This window comes from Eubalaena glacialis, chromosome 4 (assembly GCF_028564815.1).
Source record: "Eubalaena glacialis isolate mEubGla1 chromosome 4, mEubGla1.1.hap2.+ XY, whole genome shotgun sequence".
Lineage (NCBI taxonomy): Eukaryota > Metazoa > Chordata > Mammalia > Artiodactyla > Balaenidae > Eubalaena > Eubalaena glacialis.
Genome location: NC_083719.1, coordinates 32327917 through 32351260, shown reverse-complemented (window position 1 = coordinate 32351260; position 23344 = coordinate 32327917). Strand labels below are relative to the sequence as shown.

At 33.6% G+C, this 23344-nt stretch overlaps 1 protein-coding gene across 2 annotated transcripts in view; it reads left to right on the top strand.

Annotated features, from left to right (window-relative positions):
* The window catches only part of RICTOR (RPTOR independent companion of MTOR complex 2), a 115517-nt gene that overhangs the window by 77381 nt on the left and 14792 nt on the right, over positions 1-23344 (top strand). The window contains exons 12-32 of one of the 2 annotated variants that reach the window (XM_061187730.1): positions 361-448; positions 986-1076; positions 1189-1255; positions 1400-1480; positions 3153-3253; positions 5118-5283; positions 5581-5682; positions 5805-5851; positions 7482-7617; positions 8344-8543; positions 8834-8960; positions 9353-9517; positions 9691-9767; positions 10223-10301; positions 16211-16320; positions 16802-16889; positions 18097-18189; positions 18554-18660; positions 19132-19361; positions 20772-21780; positions 22067-22138. In XM_061187730.1, coding sequence (XP_061043713.1) covers positions 361-448; positions 986-1076; positions 1189-1255; positions 1400-1480; positions 3153-3253; positions 5118-5283; positions 5581-5682; positions 5805-5851; positions 7482-7617; positions 8344-8543; positions 8834-8960; positions 9353-9517; positions 9691-9767; positions 10223-10301; positions 16211-16320; positions 16802-16889; positions 18097-18189; positions 18554-18660; positions 19132-19361; positions 20772-21780; positions 22067-22138 — 3236 coding nt within the window. The remainder of the gene's footprint in view (positions 1-360; positions 449-985; positions 1077-1188; positions 1256-1399; positions 1481-3152; positions 3254-5117; positions 5284-5580; positions 5683-5804; positions 5852-7481; positions 7618-8343; positions 8544-8833; positions 8961-9352; positions 9518-9690; positions 9768-10222; positions 10302-16210; positions 16321-16801; positions 16890-18096; positions 18190-18553; positions 18661-19131; positions 19362-20771; positions 21781-22066; positions 22139-23344) is intronic. The other variant, XM_061187731.1, reaches the window with a different exon arrangement.

Genomic DNA, 23344 nt, shown 5'->3' with positions numbered 1-23344 from the left:
CTTCTTACTCAGTAAATGGTGAAAGAACATGGTCCTTTGAGTCTGGCCGACTGAGGTTTGACTCCTGGTTTTATTATTTATAGCTCCATGACCTTGGGCAAATTATTTTTAACCTTTAAATGTATTTCTTCATGTGTACAGTGGGGATAATAAAAGATTTATTGACAAGATTACATCATGTATATGTAGTAAGCATTCAGTAGTTATCTTTTCTCTAATATAGGCCTGATAATGGTAGTTTTCTAAAATACAGTAGTTCTGTTTTTATCAATTTTTTAATCTGTGAATAGGACATTTAAAAAATTATAAACAAAGATTTATTCCATAAAACAAATGAACTGTATTTATTTGTACTTGCAGCGAGGTCTCCTTGAAGTGCTTTATGATATATTTCGTCTTCCTCTACCTGTTGTGACTGAAGAGTTCATAGAAGCACTGCTCAGTGTAGGTAAGTATTGAAGTGCATTCACTACTCATATATTGTAATTTTTTAAATGTATTATCTAATGGAGGCAGAGTTCCTCAAAGGAAAAATACTGAACTAAATATTGAATATCATTTTCTTTTCTTACTGCATATTTGTGGCCTGAAATTAATATAAAAATAAAATCTCAGATAAATTTCTAAAAAGAAATTTTAATTTCTTCTCCATCACCCTAGCTCCTGAAATGAGCAGTGAAATTAATAGAAGGATGGACTAAGAAAGGAAGAGAGGAGTTAATAAGAAACCTTATGTGATTCTCACGTTGGATTATTTGATTTTTGTTATTTTATTTTAGCCCAAATGACTCTGAGTCCCTCAGTGAAGGAAGTTAGATCTGTGTTCATTTACATAAATCGTTTTTTTCTGTATGCCTTCCTGAGTCTTTTTTTTTTTTTAACGAACATTTAAGAAAATTATTTGTAGCCTGCTTAGCTGATGGTTATTTGAAGTGTTTCATTGGTATATTATTTTCTTCTAACTATCTAAATTTAACTATTTTAGATCCAGGTAGATTTCAAGACAGTTGGAGGCTTTCGGATGGCTTTGTAGCAGCTGAGGCAAAAACTATTCTTCCTCATCGTGCCAGATCCAGGTAGACTTTAGATATAGAAATAGTTCAGATTTATTACAATTACTATTTTTATGTTAAATTTTGTAGTGTATGGAACAATATTTAAATTTTTCTGTGCTGTGCTTATTTCCAGGCCAGACCTCATGGATAATTATTTGGCACTGATACTCTCAGCATTTATTCGTAATGGGCTTTTAGAGGTAAGAGTTATAAACCTTACTTTATTCTATTTTATTTATTTTATTTTCTCTAACAGAATTCTTTCAGAGCAACAAACATATGATACATAATTGTATTCATATATACTGTTTTGCAACTATGATATTTTCTTCTTATTTTCAAAGGGTTTGGTTGAGGTGATAACAAACAGCGATGACCATATCTCAGTTAGAGCTACCATCCTTTTAGGAGAGCTTTTACATATGGTAAGTTTAACAACTTCTGATTACGTTTCATACTATTAATGTTTTAATTTATGAAACAGGCTATTTTAACAATGTTACTTTGCATTATCTCAAAAAAATAAGTTTGCATTTATTTGAATGTTTATCTTTGCATTACAAAGAACCCTTGATACCTTGTATCTTATATATATAGGCTAGTTTTTTAAATGGAACAAATATAAAAAATACAGAGAACTGAATATTGCTTTTTTATACTCACTTTTGATGCTGGCATTTTAAGTCCTAAAAGTCTTTCTCTTAGAATGACTTCCTACCTAAAAAGCATGAAATTACAAAACTATGGGTATTACTTCAGTCAGCTAAATAGAATTGATATATAATAGTCAGTGCCTGAATTTTAGAAAACTTTGTGGGAAAAAATCTAAATATAACTGCCTCATTTGAACACATACTTCTCTGTAAACTTGTAGGTTTAGGTTTGGAGGGTGGGAATCTTTTTTTTTTTTTTTTTTTTTGGCCATGATTTTATGACATCAGTAACTTCTGGAAACAAGGAGCTAGCAGAGTAATCTGATCATTCTCTATTCCCAGCAGATCAAGCAGTGAGGGTACTCTGATTATTTGCAAATTAGAAATTTATATTTCTGTCACCGATTAGTTAACAAACACTAAATAAAAAGAACCACTTTAAACTCATTAAGTAAACTTATGGCAAATCTTTTAAAATTATGTTATGGCTTATTATTGGCAGAATATTTTTTGTTTTTGTAGTTGTTTTTGGTCCCCTCCATCACCAGGGTTTTTTTTCTACATAGCAGTTGGGCTTTGTGAGTGAGCAAAAGAGAATTTTAAACAGTTTAATGATAACTGTCTTTATTAGTGAATTATTTTAGCCACTTGCTCTGTTTTCCTGCAGTCCATCTATGAGATAATTAAGTAATATTGCAGAATCTCAGGTGTGATTATTTTTATTTTAATTAAGATATCATTTCTGTAAGGATATCAATATCTAGAATTATTTGCCTTTATATGAAGGAATCTCTTTAATAAATTTCATCCATTCCCTTCCCCCGTGCACCAGAATTCTGTGATTCCCTTGAAATATAAAAGCTAGTCATTTTGAGTATAGCAGTGTTAGTTCATTGCTTGTTATTCTTACATCTTCTGGCTTCCACATTTAATTAATTTATCTTTATTGTTAGAAAGCAGATTGGGTGGTAGGACTTTGTTTGGAAAGCAGAAGACAAGTTTCTTATTTAGAGACTGTTGGAATATGAGACAAACCTGTTTTGAGAAGGTGGTTTTTAAACCTAAGAAGTCAACTCATAAGTTATGATATTGCATCCAGCATTTTAAATGCTAGTTTTAACATAACATTATAACACTGGATCCAAGTTTTGACATGTAGTCCTTTTAGATTATTTAAGAATTGAGTTTAATTGGGTACCACTTAAAATTATAATTTAATGTTATAATAAAGGATGTATGAAATTTAGAGTTTTATTAACATAATATGAGCCTGTATCTTTATATTTGTTACATCTCATCCTTGTTGAAAGTAGATGAGATAAAAATTAGCTGTAAGTATATATTAGAAAATGAATAATTCATGAGTAAAACCTTTTAGCATTATATCTGGATAATCTGTAACATAAAATACTCTATTTTTCAAAAATATTATGGTTCATTTTAGGCAAACACAATTCTTCCTCATTCACATAGCCATCATTTGCACTGCCTGCCAACCCTAATGAATATGGCTGCATCCTTTGATATCCCTAAGGAAAAGAGACTGTAAGTATCAGAGCTCTAGCAAAGCTTGTGCCTGTATATTTAATACCCACCTAGATGACCTTATCTTCTTTATAAGAAAGTAGTATATATAGGTTATGGCTGAGAATTATTTAGGGAAGCCTTTGGATAAGAGGAAAATTAACAGTTTTTAAAAATAATTTGTATTTTAGGCTACAGAGTATTTTAGTTTAGTAAAATCAACCTTTTCTAGCATGTTTCTGGACAAGGACATAAACTTTCTACCAGATCAGTAAAAATATTGGGATTGAGAGTTTTTTGGACTGTTTTATGTTTTGAGCAACAGTTCAGTCTCTTTTTCAATGTCTGAATTATTTCAAATTAAAGCACAAAGACTAACAGTGTATTCTTTTGTATGTGTGGTTAAAAATGTTGGAAAAAGAAAGTTGGAATTTATATATTTAGGCTTCATTATTTTTTTTTGTAATGTTTTGAAATGTAGTTCATTAGCTATTCAGAACTAGGAATTTTTGTTAAGTTATAATAACATTTCTCAAAAGTTTAGTTAGCTTTATTAATTCAAAAGTACACATAAGGGCCTCACTATAAATAAATAATACTTTGTTTATTAGTTTTAAATCTGTCAGTGAAAATACTATTATTTAACAGACTGAAGTTGTATTATAAACTGAGGGCATTAGGGACCATCAGCTCTGACTCTTAGGCTAACATTGGTAGTGGTGGCATTCAACTTTTATTTTAGTAGTTTCTTGATGGAAAAACGTACTTGCCCAAAGCCTGGTAGACCTGAACTCTCTGGGTCAGATTATGGCCATGGTATTTAGTGTTCATCAGGAATTCAAATTTACCTTCAAAATTCCAGTAATAATCTAAGAAAGATTTTTTTAGCTCGGTAAGCTCTTTACTGATAAATGCTTGCCAATCTGAGCACATCCTAAGGTTTTTAAATTTTAAATCTGATTTGTATTTACCAGAACTTCTGAAGTTGAGACTTGATCACTACCAAATTCTAGAAAACTGTATTTTATGCACCACAAAAAGGGAATTTAAAATAATTTCTAGGGACTTCCCTGGTGGCACAGTGGTTAAGAATCCACCTGCCAATGCAGGAGACACAGGTTCGATCCCTGGTCCGGGAAGATCTCACATGCCACGGAGCAACTAAGCCCGTGTGCTACGACTACTGAGCCTGCGCTCTAGAGCCCAGAAGCCACAACTACTCAGCCCGCGTGCTGCAACTACTGAAGCCCGTGCGATTAGAGCCCGTGCTCCGCAACAAGGGAAGCCACAGCAGTAAGAGGCCCGCGCACCGTAATGAGCAGTAGCCCCCACTAGCCGCAACTAGAGAACGCCCGTGCACAGCAACGAAGACCCAACACAGCCAAAATAAATAATTAATTAGTTTAAAAAATAAAATAATTTTTAAAAGGATTCCATTTACAATTGCAGATTAGTGGGGAAAATAGAGACTGTTCAGTTGATACTGGAATCATTGGTTATCCAACCTCATAAACAAAAATCAATTTCATATGGATTAAGGACTTAAATGTGAAAAGCAGTGTTTTAAAACTTTAATAAGAAAGTAAGGTCACTAGGTTCTGACCTTGAGGAAGGAGTTCTTAAAACTAACATACAAAAAGTACTCACCACCATAGAAGAAAAGATTAGTATGTTTCGTTGAATCTAAATAATTAGTGTTTCTTCATACAAATCAGCAGTGTTCTTGTTTTTTTTCTTTGTGGTTCTAAATTTGGTTAAGTAATTTACTTTTTAGTAACAGTCTCTAGCATGGTTTTATGTAAGTTTTAATAGAATAATTTACCAAAGTGATCTCCTTAAAATTACGCTAGCCTTGTATTAATTGTACTAATTTTTTTCTCATTAGGCGAGCCAGTGCAGCCTTGAACTGTTTAAAACGCTTCCATGAAATGAAGAAACGAGGACCTAAGCCTTATAGCCTTCATTTAGATCACATTATTCAGAAAGCAATTGCAACACACCAGAAACGGGATCAATATCTCCGAGTTCAGAAAGATATATTTGTTCTTAAGGTACTGACGTGAAGATGCAATTTTCAGTTTAATTTCCTAATTCTTAACCACTGTATTTTAGTAGGCATACATGCTTGAATTTGTAGTTTTATTCATGCATATGGATTTTCAGAAGGCTTCTAAGTTTTATAATGACTAGGCAGTGGAGCTGTGTTTTTATAACTTTTTAAAGTTAGAAAACCTTGATAATCTTCCTTAAATGAAAAACCTTCCATTTTGTTTTTAAAATTTGAAGTTAGTTTTTTGATGTGAGGCCAATTTGTCTTAATATTTCATATTACTTTCTGGTGATTTTAGGATACAGAGGAAGCTCTTTTAATGAACCTTAGAGATAGCCAAGTCCTTCAACATAAAGAGAATCTTGAATGGAATTGGAATCTTATAGGGACCATTCTTAAGGTATGATAGGATACTTCTTGGTAATGGCTTGATTGTTTTCATTTTCTTATTCATTGTACTTCATCATAATTATATGTTTAGAAATTGATAAATACATAATATAACGTATTATGTTTTTCTAGTGGCCAAATGTAAATCTAAGAAACTATAAAGATGAACAGTTGCACAGGTATGTAAGAACTGTTTTGCATTTAAAGAACTTAGATTTGAATTATATTATGCCTGATACCTACTAAAAGTAATAATTGATGTTTTAAAGATACATACGTACATTTTGATAGTTGGTATTCAGTAGATACATATATATGTATTTATATGTAGTTGGTATTTTACAACCAAAAAGCATCAGCTAATTCTTTTTCTGGTTATTTACATTCTGGTTTTAGTTTTGGAACAAATGAAATACTTGAGATTAAAGTTTCTCAAATCGAGGAATATCAGCCATGTACTTATCTTAGCCCTAATGTATGAGAATGACATAATAAGGACATAGTGTCTCCCTCTCAAAATGATGGCCATTTTAAATATTCCAATTCTACTTAATTTTGCATCTGACTTTGAAGGGTTATTCATTCTTCTTCCTTTTTACACTCCTCATAACCAACCACACCTTCCATAAAACATGCTAATGTTTATAGCATATACAGTACTTCCGGGTATTGTGCTGTTTTCTAGTACCCCATGCATTTTTACTCCTTCTAAGTTTAGACTAACCAACCACCAGTGTTGATCTCATTGGATAAGAGGGACTTTACTTCATGTTTTTGAGAAGTTCATATCATTGACATTATAAATGATTATATTCATCTACTCAGTGATATTTAACTTAATATCTGTATTAAGTTTTGAGAAATATACAGAACATAAGAATTACATTGGGGTAAAGAAGCATAGCACTAACTTTTCAGACTCCTTGAGAACAGAGGTGAAGTCTCATTCAACTTTGTTTCTCCAACTCCTGGATCTGGCACCTTTATTAGATTGGATTGTAGTGCTCGAAATTAAATTGAACTTAATTCCATGGAAGCTTAGAACATAATGTTGAAAATTATAACATTGAAATATCATCCATTGCTTTATAAATTCAGTTGCTTAAATATTACCTGGAGCTTTTATGGTTGACTTTTTTGCCTAATTGTGAAAAACTGATAAAATCATGGTGTGGTAACATTTGCTTACAATTATCTAGTATTATCTATAAGATTATTTTATAAATTATCTTTATAAATTATAAATAATTATAATTTATAAATTAATTTATAAATTATTTTATAAATTAAATTATCTATAAGATTATTTTATAGAGCCATGGGACAAAGTTCTTGATAAAGTACAGTACAGAAAAAAATTTATATATTCTGGATTAAAAGAGAGTTGAAAAGAAAAAAAGACCTGATAGTAAAATAAAATGTGTGCATTTAAAAAGAAAAAAAAAAAAAAGAATGAAAATTTATATCCAGGTGGCTTCCTCATATTTCTCCAACTGTATCTTCTAGCTATGTTATATCTGCAATTTTCCTGCTAGCATCTTTCTTCTCCACTATTTCTGTCAGGCATCTCACCATAAAATTCTTATTTCACAAAGATACTTTTTATAATGAAGGGGATTTTTTGTTGTTTTTTATGGTTGGTTTGTGTGTGGAATGTACCAAATGTGTTTATTAAATTTCTTGCCATTTAGCTCAATGGTTTAAACCCAAAACATATTCAAAACCTTATTATATCATAAGTTATGGTTAAGATTCTAAAAGAATTATTTGGTTTATTACTTTGTTGCTGATTTTTTATTTTGATCGTAGGTTTGTACGAAGACTACTTTATTTTTACAAGCCCAGCAGTAAATTATATGCCAATCTGGATCTGGATTTTGCTAAGTCCAAGCAGCTCACAGTTGTGGGTTGCCAGTTTACAGAATTTCTTCTTGAGTCTGAAGAGGTAATAAGCACTTTGTATATTTTCCAGAGTAAATGTTTTTCACTGAATTTGCCCCCTTCCTTTTATTTCTGAATAGGCATAAGCTATATTTAGAAACATTGAGAATGAGACCAAACCTAGATTTTTTTTTTTTTAATAAAGTTTTTTTTTTTTTTTTTTAATTTTATTTATTTATTTATGGCTGTGTTGGGTCTTCGTTTCTGTGCGAGGGCTTTCTCTAGTTGTGGCAAGTGGGGGCCACTCTTCATCGCGGTGCGCGGGCCTCTCACTATCGCGGCCTCTCTTGTTGCGGAGCACAGGCTCCGGACGCGCAGGCTCAGCAATTGTGGCTCACGGGCCTAGTAGCTCCGCGGCATGTGGGATCTTCCTGGACCAGGGCTCGAACCTGTGTCCCCTGCATTGGCAGGCAGATTCTCAACCACTGCGCCACCAGGGAAGCCCCAAACCTAGATTTTTATCCTGACTTAGTCACTAGCTATTTATGTGACTTTGGACAATTAATTTGCCTTCTAGAAGACCTGGTTTTCTCCTTGTAAGATGGAAAATAATACCATCTCATGCAGCACTGTGTTGAGTGGGATTAAAAAGAACAGATACTCAGTGATTGATATCTGTTTTAGTAACTTCATCATTATCATTAAATTTTTTGGACTTGATTAGAGGTGATTTTTCTAATTGTAGGCACTAAGTCCTTTTCTAGCAATATCATAATGTATTTGCTTTTAGGATGGGCAAGGATACTTAGAAGACCTAGTAAAGGATATTGTTCAGTGGCTCAATGCCTCGTCTGGCATGAAACCTGAAAGAAGTCTTCAAAATAATGGTTTATTGACTACTCTTAGTCAACACTACTTTTTATTTATTGGAACACTTTCTTGCCACCCTCATGGAGTCAAAATGCTGGAAAAATGCAGTGTATTTCAATGGTGAGCATTCCTAAATTCTGTTTCAGTATATACCTAAACTATTTTTAATGTGATCAGAAAGGGCATGCTTTTTAGTCTGTGTACCTGTGTTTGGTAAGTTTTTATTAAAATGCAAAAAAATATTTAATTAGAGTTGTCTTGATGCTCTGATGCTTTTTTTTTAAATGTGATATTTATTAAGTGCTTTCTTTTAGAAATGCTTGTTTATTAGGAATTTAAAAATATTTGTTGAATTAATGAATCAGTACAGTAATTTCTAGTAACCTTCATTATTTTCATCCTTATTTTAGTTTACTTAACCTTTGCTCCTTGAAAAACCAAGATCACTTGCTGAAACTGACTGTTTCGAGCTTGGACTATAGCAGAGATGGATTGGCTAGGGTCATACTTTCCAAAATCTTAACAGCAGCCACTGATGTGAGTATAACATAGGCAATAAAACTGTATATTTCATAACCAGTTAATTCAGTACTTTATAAATTTTGGCCTAATAGAACTAATTATAAATTCTAAGACTATGGGATGGAATTTTAGTTTACTTTAAAATTTTAGTTCCTCCAAAGAACTGGATACAGTACACATATTTTTATATAAAGGGAAAGAAGCAGCTAGATCGAAACAGAAGTATTTTACTTTACTTGGACTAAAAAAATATTCATATCAAGGGCTAGACCATCAATTCCAGTCTTTCTGCCCTTTTCAAGTAGCAGAACTGTCCCAAAACAAAGTCGAATAGACCGTCCATAGTGAAGTTTGGGTGGTGGTTTTTTTCTTTTTTTTTTTTTTAATGTTCTTATTTATCTTTATAGGCCTGCAGGCTGTATGCAACAAAACATTTAAGAGTATTATTGAGAGCTAATGTTGAATTCTTCAATAATTGGGGAATTGAATTACTAGTGACCCAGCTGCATGATAAAAACAAAACGATTTCTTCTGAAGCTCTTGATATTCTCGATGAAGCGTGTGAAGACAAGGTAAAGTTTCATTATTTTATAATAAAACCCTTAGACATGAATTTTTATTAAAATATTCAAATTTGATAGAAAATTATGTGAAATTATAATGTATATAGTATAGTGGTTTTAGAAATAGAGAATTTAACTATCTTCATGCAGTTATTAATTTGCCTAATAATTATTTCTTTTAGGCCAATCTTCATGCTCTTATTCAGATGAAGCCAGCTTTATCTCACCTTGGGGACAAGGGTTTGCTTCTCCTCCTGAGGTAAATTTTAAGAAAAATTTTCTTATAGTTATGTTTTCTGTTGTGTTCTCTCTGGCAGTGTGTATTAAAGCTGGATTCAAATCTGTAAAGGAAGCAGTCTAAAGAGTTTAGCTGTTAACTTCTGAAAGAGGCCTATTTTAGAATGTTGGACATCCTTTAATACTGAAACTCTGTCTTTTCATTGTTTTTCTTAATGTTTCTTTTACATTTCCATGTGTCCTCATTCTTTTCATGACATTTTCTTTACTGTGGTTGGATTCACGTGTTTCTGCACAGATTATGAAAATTTATTTGTATTTGAAATTACAATGAATAATAATTGACCTTTTAGTTTTAGGAAGGAGCTGTTCTTAAAGTCTTTTACCTCCTTAAACATATTTTGTTTGAGATATTTTAGCTCCTTAAACATTTTTTGTGAGACTCAATGTTAAACTATTGCCTGTTTTAATTTACAGATTTCTGTCCATTCCAAAAGGGTTTTCCTATTTGAATGAAAGGGGTTATGTAGCAAAACAATTGGAAAAGTGGCACAAGGTAACTTGCTATTGAATAAGTTTCAATTTGTATCTTTTTATCTTGGGAAATAGATTGTGAATTTAGAGGATTTAAAAAATATCGTCAGTATTTTGAAACTAAAAAAGTTAAATATTTAAACATTCATGTGAAGTCAAGTCTTAAAATTCTGTATAATTATTTGTATTCATATTTATCCATTTTTTAAACTATAGTTATTTTATAGCGAACTATTGATTTTGTGTAAATTCTGTTGAAATTTTGCTTTCAATTTAATTGATATAATCTATTGGTATTGTTTGTCAACCCTACTTACCATCATTTCTTTTATTCTTGGGTTCCTTTCACACCCCTTTTAAGCTGAAACTAAAACAATTTTCCTAAATGAAGATTATAAAAGAGTTCTACCAAGCAGATATAATAATCTAATTAAACTTTATTTTAAGGTGTACTTTTCATAAATCTGAGAGCAAACTTCTTGCTGTTGTACATAATAGGGAAATCTAAGAAGAAGGGAGTAGTTTGAAGGTATTAGTTAACTTCCTAAGGGACTTCAGTTTCGTTTGAAGCATTGTAAATTGTCAAAGCATCTTAGAAACTCATGGAATAATCAATCCTAATGTAAATGATTTTCAGATTTTCCATTATTTCAGATCGTTATTTATATTGTCTATATTGAACCATGTTTCATAAGATACTCTAATTTTTAAAAAATACTATAGCTATAGTTATAGTTACCAGAGGTGGGGTGTGGGGGGAGAGGGAATTGGGTGAAGGCAGTCAAATGATACAAACTTCCAGTTATAAATAAGTACTAGGGATAATGTACAACATGATAAATATAATTAGCACAGCTGTATGTTATATATGAAAGTTGTCGAGAGAGTAAATCCTAGGAGTTCTTATCACAAGGGAAAATTTTTTTTTTATTTCTTTAATTTTGTATCTGTATGAGATGATGGATGTTCACTAAACTTATTTTGATGAGCCTTTCATGATGTGTGTAAGTCACATCATTGTGCTGTACTCCTTAGACTTACACAGTGCTGTATGTCAGTTATATCTCCGTAAAACTGGAAGAAAAAAAGGGAAAAAAAATACTATAAAGTGTACAACTGCAGGCCTGAAGTCTTTCAGTAATTGGTGAATTAGAAAACTAAAATAAAGATGTGATAGTTTTGAACTTCCCTGGTGGTCCAGTGGTTAAGAATCTGCCTGCCCATGCAGGGGACATGGGTTCGATCCCTGGTCCGTGAAGAACCCACATGCTGTGGGGCAACTAAGCCCGTGCGCCACAACTACTGAGCCTGCACGCCACAACTCCTGAAGCCCGTGCGCTCTGGGGCCCGCATGCTGCAACTACTGAAGCCTGCATGCCTAGAGCCCATCCTTTGCAACAAGAGAAGCCACCGTAATGAGAAGCCCCGCACACTGCAACATAGAGTAGCCCCCACTGGCCGCAACTAGAGAAAGCCCACATGCAGCAATGAAGCCCAGTGCAGCCAAAAAAAAAAAAAAAGAGAGAGAGATATGATAGTTTTATTTTCTAAATAGAAGATGTTTAAACTAGTTACCGTAATAAGATTGGTCACCTTATTATACAAATTATATTAGGAAATTGCTTAGCAAATCTGGTACAGCACTTTCAGATAGTAGGTACAAAATATTAACTGATATAACAAAATCATGTGTCATGTATAAGGAAACAGAAGAAGGGTTAATGATTCTGCCTTAGGGATTAGCAAAAAAAATGTTAGGCTGAGGAGAGGATGTGATATTTGAAGCGGTCTTGAGGAGTAAATAGTCAAATAAATTGGAAGAAGGATGTTCAAGGATGAGGGGGCAGAATAATAAATCTGTATAGGTTATTGAAACTTCACAGACTTGTGAGGAAAGCCATATTCCAGTGCGGTTGGGGCTAGGATAAGTGGGGTGTGGCAAGATGAGGATGGAATGGTGAATTAGAACTAGATTGAATTAGAATTAGAACTAGGCTTTTATAAGCCACATTATGTCATACTAAGGGATTTCAATTTTGTAGGAAGTGGAGGAATCTTTACAAGTGTAAAGAATATTCATAATCAGAACTATACTTTAGAAAAAGATCACGGTGTAGTAGCAGAAGTTTGATCATCAAAGGTAAAGGAATCTAGGAATACTGAGACCAGTTTAGAAGCAAAATTGATAAGAGCATGGACTTCAGTGGTGGTTAGGTTCAATAGTCAGGGACACATTTTCTGGACATTTTTGAAATAAGATGGACAGGATTTGTGAACTGATTGGATGTAATGAATGAGGGGTCCCACTTGACACTTAAGGTTTCTGATTTGAATGACTGAATACATAATGGCTTACCATTAAAAGATTGTGATTACAAAAGGTGGTTTGCAGGACTGAGGATAATGAATTTCGAATAAGTTGAACTGGTATTGCCTGTTGTATGGCAAGTGATAGTATCCAGAAAATATTTGGAAATGTGGATCTGGAGCTCAGATGTGAGCTGAAGATAGAAGTTTGGGAGTTGTCAGTGAATAGTAGTAGTTGAAATTTGAATTGAGTGAGATCACCAAGGAAAATGTAAAGAACAAAGAAATAAAACTGGAAATTGCTCCCTAGAGAACACTCTGCTTTTTTTTTTTTATCTTTATGCTTTTTTTCATATATAACTATTTATTTTTAATTTTTGGCTGCATTGGGTCTTCGTTGTTGTGCGCAGCCTTTCTCTAGTTGCAGAGAGCGGGGGCTACTCTTTGTTGCGGTGCGCGGGCTTCTCAATGTGGCGGCTTCTCTTGTTGCAGAGCATGGGCTCTAGGCGTGCGGGCTTCAGTAGTTGTGGCACACGGGCTCAGTAGTTGTGGCTCGCGGGCTCTAGAGCACAGGCTCAGTAGTTGTGGCGCACGGGCTTAGTTGCTCTGCGGCATGTGGGATCGTCCCAGACCGGGACTCGAACTCGTGTCAGGCGGATTCTTAACCACTGTGCCAACAGGGAAGCCTGAACACTCTGCTTTAATGAGGGGAATGAAAGGACAGGGACACTGAGGAAAAAATTATCAGCATGGCTTCACTAAAGGATGCTTCAGGAAGGAGAGGCCAGTGGTATATATTCTTGAGAGAGGTTAGGTAAGGTGAACACTAGAAAAAAAGCCTGTTGAAGGTGACAGGTCATTGGTGAATTTTGCTAGAGCAATTTCAGTAACAAGTTATAAACAGATGCTGAATTGCAGTTAGTTAGGCAGTAAATGTGAGATGTAAAAATAAAGACAGTATAGTCTACTCTCTCAAATTAATCAGAGAAAGGGAGAAAGGGAAGGGAACTAACTTAGTGATTGCCTACCATTAAACTTAGTGCCTTTCAAGTATTACCTCACTTAATCCTCACAGCAACCCTGTGAAATGTTTTTGTATTATTTCTATGTTGTGAATGAAAATGTGGAAGCTAAGATGAGTAAACTAATTTATCCTAGGTCACAGAGCTTGAAAATAACAGAGCAGGGGCATTTTTTGATTCCAAAGCCCATGCTCTTTCCACTATATTTGATTTCCTCCCAGTAGCTTGCAGCATGCCAAGATGAAGTTGAGACTGTCTCTTTTTCTAGGTAATAAAGCATCCAGGCCTGAATAATATTGAAAATTCACTCATTCAATTTAAAACTTTCATCCCTAGCACAGGCTTGGTATAGACTTAGAAACCTGCAATGGAGGGAGGATATGGTTCATTTCATCACTCTTTATTATTTATCTCCTCCCCATTTACCAGCTGCAAATTTGGAGCCTCTCCAGCTTTAGAGCAGGAGGAGGAGGAGGAGGAGGAGGAAGCGGTACAGGGTCATGGACAGTCTTACTCAACTGATGCAGCTGTTATCTGGGGTTGTTAGCTTTGAGTGGGGCAGATTTCAGATGTTGATTCTTTTACTCTAGGGTTATGTTCGTGAATTCCTCAAAGACCTCACTCTGGGGATCTCTCATTTGCAGTTCCCTTGACTGGATCAATGGCTCCTCTGGCTGCCTACTTACAATACCTCCTAGTAGCTAGAGGTTCACCCTCATTTGGGGTCTTCTTGCTCCTCCAGTAGGTCCTTTTGGGCAGAATCCTCAAGGTGATCCACATCAGAAACTCAGTGCATTTCATAGCTATAAACCATACCCCTCAACTTTGCTAGTGTTTTCCACATGGATGCCACTGGTCAAAAGACTAACCAGGCAATACCATGTGAATGTAACTATTCCTGCATAAAGCTCAAAATACCTTCTTAATTAGAATTTTTGTACTGAGATGTTCATGTATAGAGGAGATTATGGTAGTATAGTATATAGAGTAATATAGTGGTTGTAGTAGCAGTAGTAGAAATTTGGTATGCTGATAATATAATTAAAATCTTATATTACTTTTGCAAAGTAAAGAACCTAAAAGAAAAGCAGGAAAAGTAAGTTTTTAGAGTCTCTAAGTAGGGAGTTAAGGTAACCCACCAAATTCAAGTAGTCTAAAATGGTTTAAAATGAAAAATGTCTCCCTACCCCCTTTTTCTATCTTTTCTGAAGATAATGTCTGTTAATATTTTGTATGCATTCAAAGATGTTTTATACATCTATAAGTATATATTCTTCATATAAAAATACAAATGAATCCATTCACAGCTATAAATAAAATTGTATTTAATTTTTTTGTTTAGCAGTATATCTAAGAGATCTTTTCAGAGCTGTGCATTTAGAGCTATCTAATTCTCTTTAATGGCCGCATAGTAAATTATAGCAATGTACCCTAATTTTTATAATCACTCCTGTATTATGGGCATTTAGACTGTTTCCAACTTTTTAGTTTTGTAAACAGTGTTTGCTGGATATTCTTGCATGTATATCTTTGCATACTTGTGCAAGTATATCTTTTGAACAAATTTCTAAAGTATAATTGTTGAGTCAAAAAGTATGTGAATGTAAAGTTTTGATAAATACTGCCAAATTGCTTTTCAGAGTTTCTACCAATTCCTTCTAAACAATTTAAAGTGGAGCTCTTTTGCAATAAAGATGGTGTGATTGACTGTCTCAGTTTAAAGAATTTAACTAGAAATTTTCCAAGTTTTAGTTGGAAATATTTTTTACATTTGACCTGATTTAAAGGGAGAGAGATTGTTTCTTACCAAAAGGTGCTAAAATGGTAGAACTCAGTTAATTTCCTTTTAAAATTTCTAGTGAATATCTTCAGGTTTAATATTAAGAAGCTAGTTTTGGGACTTCCCTGGTGGCACAGTGGTTAAGAATCTGCCTGCCAATGCAGGGGACACGGGTTCGAGCCCTGGTCCGGGAATATCCCACATGCCGTGGAGCAACTAAGCCCGTGCGCCACAACTGCTGAGCCTGTGCTTTAGAGCCGGTGAGGCACAACTGCTGAGGCTGCATGCCACAACTACCGAGGCCGCATGCCACAACTACGGAAGCCCTTGCACCTAGAGCCCCTGCTCTGCAACAAGAGAAGCCACCGCAATGAGAAGCCCGCGCACCGCAGCGAAGAGTAGCCCCCACTTGCCACAACTAGAGAAAGCCTGTGTGCAGCAACGAAGACCCAACACAGCCAAAAATAAATAAATAAATAAACAAACAAATAAATAAAAAGCTGTTTGTTTTTTTTTTAAATGGGGACAGGAATTCAAATATGACAAAAAAAATTTTTTTAGCTTACTTATATGGACCCTAAAATATTAATTGAAAATGAGGAAAAGAGTATAAGCAGAAAGCTTACAGGTATGGATGTGATAGAACATTTGCATTCATAATACCTTGTTCTATCTACTCTTTTCAAAGATTTCTTAAATTTCCGGAACAGATGTTCATTTTTCTCATATTTATGCTTCCAAAGATTTGTTAGGTACCTAACATATTAGAAATTTAGTGAATGTCGTTATGATATATATAATTAAAACAATATTATCTTCTAGGAATATAATTCAAAATATGTTGACTTGATTGAAGAACAACTTAATGAAGCACTTACTACTTACCGAAAGCCAATTGATGGTGACAACTATGTTCGTCGGAGTAACCAAAGGTATAGTCCAGTTAATGGAATAATTTATTGCTAGTCCTCAAACATAAAATTTAAAACCAAATTATTATAAATCATTACTTTTTTTTTTTTTTAAATCATTACTTTTTAAAGTTTTCTGAGTAGTTGGTTATTTTGTTTCTTACGCTGACATAGGAAAAATCTTTTTAAAGCACAGCATTGAATGTTCAAAAATTCAGTGACATTCATAACTTGAATATCCTGACTAATATAGCGTTCAGATCCCTCCATGTCCTTACCCTAGTGTGTCTTTCTTGTCTTAGTTCTCTTAGCATTACTCAGAGATCAGCTAAACTATTATTTTTTCTAGAGGAATTCTCATGCCTTTCCACCTCCGTATTTTTATTTATGCTAAGTGATTATGTCTAATTCTGTTTATCTAGTACTTAATTGTAAGTCATTTTTTTAAATTAGCTTATTTAAAATGAACCAATAGATATATCAATCATTTTTATTATACTAGATTACAGCGTCCTCATGTCTACCTACCTGTACACCTTTACGGACAACTGGTACACCACAAAACAGGCTGTCATTTGTTGGAAGTACAGGTAAAAACATAATTTGCTTATTTTAAATAGCTACAGTAGTAGAAAAAACTTAATATTGCTAAAGTATTATCTTTTCAGAAACATCTCAAAAGCCTTCAGAAAGTCAGTGGCATATTTGCTTTTAAAGCCATCCATCTTGTAATTGACTTAGCATTCTTTGTTTGCAGTCCTTAGAGATATTACTGGCTTGCATGCATTTCCCTGACTTGCATACGACCATTTGCATAGCTAATTTGTTATGTAGAGTAAGTAATCTAGTGAAGGTCTGAGTTCTTTCCTTTCTAGTTCATTGGGGAAGTTCATCTCCTTAGTAAAAACATACTGAAAAATTGAGTTTCTTCATTCCTCTTGTTGGGAAGTTAAACTGAACCTGAAACATATTCAGTTACCTTTGGTGAGCAACAAACTGAAAGTATCAGTTGCTGTTTGTTAGTGCCTCACTATTTTCATATATTTCATGTAATGTAAGGCTTAGACAAGCAGTTGTTCTTTGAGTATAGTATGCACGCCAGATTTTGGCTGGGAATATGTCTTGCTACTAGGTGTTTTCAATAAATGTATCCCTTTTCTTATTTTAGGAATGGTTATAGAAGTATTTGTGTGTGTTTCTGAACAATAGTAACCTAGCAATTTAGTTCTTTTCATATCAGTGTTCATTTCAGGAGCAAAAGTTTTGCATAAATATACTCCACAGTTTCATGTATTTTTATACTGTCTGTGAAGACTATTGAGGTGTGTATCTTTATATTAATTTTTAAAAAATTCACTGAAAGTTTAAATGATTTTCTCAGTGTCATTACCTACATAGTATGATAAAGTCTAGGTGTTAATTTGTTATTTTCTATCTAATAGAAATAATGATCGTTAATGGCTAACATTTTTCTAATACTAAGTCCCAAGTACTTTGTTACACTTATGGAATAATTCATTAAATCATTAAACTTTATGAAACAGAGTTTAGGAAATCAAGACATGGGGAGATTAAGTAACTTGCTCAAGGCCACTTAGCTAATAAGTTCTAACTCTAGTATATGAATTCAGAGCCCATGTCTTAATGCTGCTTCTTAAGAAATTCAACGTAAAATTATTTTAGGATTTTAAATATGCAGAAATTACTAAATACAAACCTTAAATCGGTTTTAAGATACAATAAGAAAATATGTTAAAGACATACTGATAATCATAGGTATTTTTTTCCTCTCTCCAGAATATTATTACAGAACTCTGTCACAGTGTCCGTACACCAGATTTGGATAAATGGGAAGAAATTAAAAAACTGAAAGCATCTCTATGGGCCTTGGTTTGTAATAAACACTTCTGTAAGATCTTCTTAATTTTTAGATTTTACTCATTTTCCTGTTAATATTAAATAAATAAAAATAATATTATTTGGAACGTGTTCTTAGATTAGTATTCTAAAACAAAGATTGTTCCTGCCCATTTAAATATTATTTTATGTTGGAAAATAAATGATTAAACTATTAATTTTCTTGCTGAGACAAATGGAACTTTAATTCCTAAAGTTCCTTATGTGAGGTTTTTTTCACAGTTCTTTCTCTCTTATAGACGTGGTTAAATTTTTTGTTTTTTTTGGGTAGCTTTCCAAATCTCTTGAAGGAGTTAGTCTTGTAAATATATTTGATATGTGATTTCTTTTCTTTTAGGGAAATATTGGCTCATCAAATTGGGGTCTCAATTTGCTACAGGAAGAAAATGTGATTCCAGATATACTAAAACTTGCAAAACAGTGTGAAGTTCTTTCCATCAGAGGGTGTGTCATTTAACTCAGAAATCTTTCTAAAGTATATATTTTTGTTCACAGATGGGTGTGAGATAAGAGTATTTTATGATTGCAGTTTTTCAGTGCATCAAGTTAAACATCTTAAGGAACTCCTTGTTTAATATTATTGATATTTTATTCTTATCATTGTAATATTGACATTTACCTTGCAGATAAACAGTGAGAGTATAGTGTGTCCAAATAATCCAGTAGTCCATTAGCGCAAATATTCCAAATTTATTTCAGAAAAGCTAATGTATATATATTTTTTCCCTAATCACAATATGTTCTTTTAGATTTTTTCCTTGTAATTAATATTTTTATTATGAAGGTTTTCATGTTATTTTTAATGGCTATTAAAGAAAACACAAATGTACATATAGCAAACTAATATTTTATGGTTGCTTTAAGAAATCTCAGTTTAGAATTATAAACTGTCATTACTACATCCTTTACTTACAGGACCTGTGTATATGTGCTTGGGCTCATAGCCAAAACCAAACAAGGCTGTGATATTCTAAAATGTCACAACTGGGATGCTGTAAGGCACAGTCGGAAACATCTGTGGCCAGTGGTTCCAGATGATGTAGAACAACTCTGTAATGAACTCTCATCTGTTCCAAGCACCCTGAGTTTGAACTCAGAGTCAACCAGCTCGAGACATAATAGTGAAAGTGAATCTGCGCCATCAAGTGAGTATTGTGACAGGGTCATATAAAGTTAGCCGAAACTAACACTTGTGATATCGAAATTTAAATGAATTTTACATTCTTAATTTACTTTTCTCTGAGATAATTTGGCAGTAATAGCATCTTGGAGAATGCTACCAACCTTGGAACATTGTTCTCTCCCTTTGCTTTCTAAATAGGCCTTGGAAAATCCTACTTACAGAGTTAAATAATAAGCCATGTCCCAGAAGAACCATTCCCCTTTTTTGCAATTTCTAATAAGTAAATGTTTATTCATCTACTTTCTTCATTTACCTAATTCTTTTGTTCATTTTTCAGATATAGGGTTGTTGAACTAGAATATATTTAAGAGATATTATATTCATATACTCATCTTTGAAAGAAGAGCTAAATTTTAAAATTAGCGAAACTGTTAAAAGATGGAGTATCAAAAATCAATTAAATGAAAAATGGTTTGCGGTTTTAAGCCCTGTGCTAAATGCTACTAGGTGCAGAAAATTTAAGACACTTTTTTTTTTAAAGAAGATAGTGCAATATTTATCAAACCATATTTCACCAGATCTAAGATACCATAAATTATAATATGCACCACTGTTTAAGAAAAAAAAAAATGTTGCCTATTGCAAGATGCATGCTGATTTTAGAGATTTTAAGTGTGAAAAATGTGCACCTTAGAATTGGCAAAATATGGAAATACAGTGCAGTGTGCAAGTTTAAGATTTTATTTTGCCTTCCTTCAGAATATATTTGAAGTAATTTATAACTATTCAACAGAAAATTAAAAATAAAAATAGAATAAAATCCCAAAGATGTCATTAGGCACCTGGATTGAGTCTTTTATTAGAGGTAGGCCCTGAATTTAGATGAGTTTCTTAGTACCTAAGGCAAAGTGAGAAATAAATATAATTGGTTTAAACATGAATTTAAAATGTTGTGACTCGGTTCTTTGTAAGTATAGTTTGCTTAAGATTGGACATTCATTTCTTATAAGATTGATTTTTCTTGCCTATTGTGATTTGAGGAATAAACCACCAGGAATCTGTACCAACTGAGTAAACATCCAGGGTCAAGTCTCCTTTTTGCCTTTAATTTTATCTTGAATATTTGGAGGTTTTGGAAACTCACTGGGATAATCAAAAGAAACTTTATGCAAGGTGTGACATAATGAGTTCTATAGTTTTTCTTTGGAAATAACAGAAGATCATCATAATGACAAATTTTATATTTTATTCAAGGACAAATTCTGGGTCTCAAGGAAGCTCTTTTTATGTGGCTCAGCAGTCTAACTCTTTTTATTTTTGAAAAATTTTTCCCCAAGTGACTATTAAACAAAAATTTCCTGAATTATGTCACTAATAGTTACTATGATTATTTGTCCTTTTTTATCTGCTTTTATTAATCCTTTGATCATAGGTATGTTCATAATGGAGGATGACCGGTTTGGCAGCAGCTCTACTAGTACATTTTTCCTTGATATCAATGAAGATGCAGAGCCAGCATTTTATGATCGATCTGGACCTATGAAGGATAAAAATTCATTCCCTTTCTTTGCTTCTAGTAAACTTGTGAAGAATCGTATCTTAAATTCGCTTACTTTGCCTAATAAAAAACATCGTAGTAGCAGTGATCCAAAAGGAGGGAAACTGTCATCTGAAAATAAGACAAGCAACAGGCGGATCAGAACGCTTACAGAGCCCAGTGTTGACTTCAATCATAGTGATGATTTCACACCCATATCCACAGTACAGAAAACATTACAATTAGAAACTTCATTTGTTGGGAATAAGCACATTGAAGACACTGGTAGTACTCCAAGTATTGGAGAGAATGACTTAAAATTCACCAAGAGTCTTGGTACAGAGAATCACAGAGAAAACACAAGCCGAGAGAGATTAGTTGTAGAAAGTTCAGCGAGCTCACATATGAAGATACGTAGCCAAAGTTTTAATACAGACACTACAACAAGTGGCATAAGTTCAATGAGCTCAAGTCCTTCACGAGAGACAGTAGGTGTAGATGCTACGACTGTGGACACAGACTGTGGAAGTATGAGTACTGTGGTAAGTACTAAAACTGTTAAGACAAGCCACTATTTGACGCCACAGTCTAACCATCTCTCTCTCTCTAAATCAAACTCAGTGTCCCTGGTGCCTCCAGGTTCTTCTCATACACTTCCTAGAAGAGCACAGTCCCTTAAAGCACCCTCTATTGCTACAATTAAAAGTCTAGCAGACTGTAACTTTAGTTACACAAGTTCTAGAGATGCCTTTGGCTACGCTACACTGAAAAGATTACAGCAACAAAGAATGCATCCATCCTTATCTCATTCTGAAGCTTTGGCGTCTCCAGCAAAAGATGTGCTGTTTACTGATACCATCACCATGAAAGCCAACAGCTTTGAGTCCAGGTTAACACCAAGCAGGTGAGCAAATATACATTTTAAAATCAACAATAATGTTTGCATTTTAACAGACTTAAATGTAAAGCATTAGCCAGGTTTTACATCTACGTAAACCTCAGAACTGACCTATTATAATTGTTTACTATAGTAGGCTATAAGCTCCTAGTTACCCGATATGATTTGAAATGGATTCTTGCAGCTGCGAGGGGGGAAAAGAAACTCCTTTAGGCCCTGAAAATAAACATATATGCTTTACAATGACACATAAGTCACAAGCTTTTTTTTATTTATTTCTCGCTTCTGCAAGGATCGATTTTAAAAAGAAGCATGTCGGGGGAATCAGGAGCTTAAGACCTACAATAACAAACAACCTTTTCAGGTAGGTCAATTTAAGGCTCCAAAAGTTGACTTTTTTTTTTTTTAAGATAACTGAAAATTTCAGTATAATTCTTTTCAGTTTAAGTAGCTGTGATTATTAAGTAGGAACCAAATGAACATTAAATGAATTACTTGGCCCTCAGAATTCAGCAGTAGCAGTTTGCCTGTGCTCACAGGAGCATTTGGGAGATTTCTGTGCCATATCTAAAGATTATATCAAGCTGGTCAAAGTAATAGATTTTACCTATAAAAGATATGCAGTGTTAAATTTTATTGTTGCAAAAATTTCTATACCTTCTTTTTTTGTTGGACCAAATACTTCTAAAAACTTTCTTTAGTTTTAGATTGTTCATTTTCATTTATTAAATGGATTAGTATTTGTCAAGTACTGAGACTAGTGCCTAGCACATATTAAGCACTCAATAAAAGTTAGCTGTTATCATCATCATTATCACCACTATTATTATTGATAGTTATTTCTTTCATGTAATCCATTTGGCTCTTATATAACCAAATTCTTAAGTTATTAAGCAATTTTGTTTCAGGAATGTTAACACATTTAGTAGAAGAGATCCCTTGTAGCAAATAATAAATTATATTCCGTTTGGTAGAATTTCATAAATTATGCAGTAATGTCTTATCTACCTGACAGCCTCATCCCTCCCAACAGCTCACTAGTATAAACCTATGCAGTGAAGTTCACAAATTTTATTCAAAGGAAGTACCTCTGACCCACATTCATAGTTTGTTGATGTTTAGTCTAACAAGTTTGTTTATCAGATTTTCAGGCCTATAGATGCAACAGTTATAAGCTTCTACTGGTAGGGACACTGTGACAGGAAAGGAGAGCTGATAAAATTGGTGGCAAAGGAGGAAACTTTTATACTACAACAAAGTATTTGGAAACTCAGAGACTACAGCATCTAGTAGCATTCAGCCAGGGGCAGTAACGTAGCACACCAAAATAAGCAGTAAGGGTTCCACCATCTTAGAGCTCAGTACAATAACCAAAGTGCTGTTAGCTCTGAACCACCCAATTAGGGTTGTTCTGTCTCACTGAAGCAGGCATGTCTATCTAAACTGATTAAAGCACAGATAAAAAGTTTCATTGCTTAAATATTTATTAGAATAAACCAGAAACAACAACTATTCCAAATCACAATTTCCTAATCAGTCTGGGTTCTTAGGATCTTATTTCCTATATTCT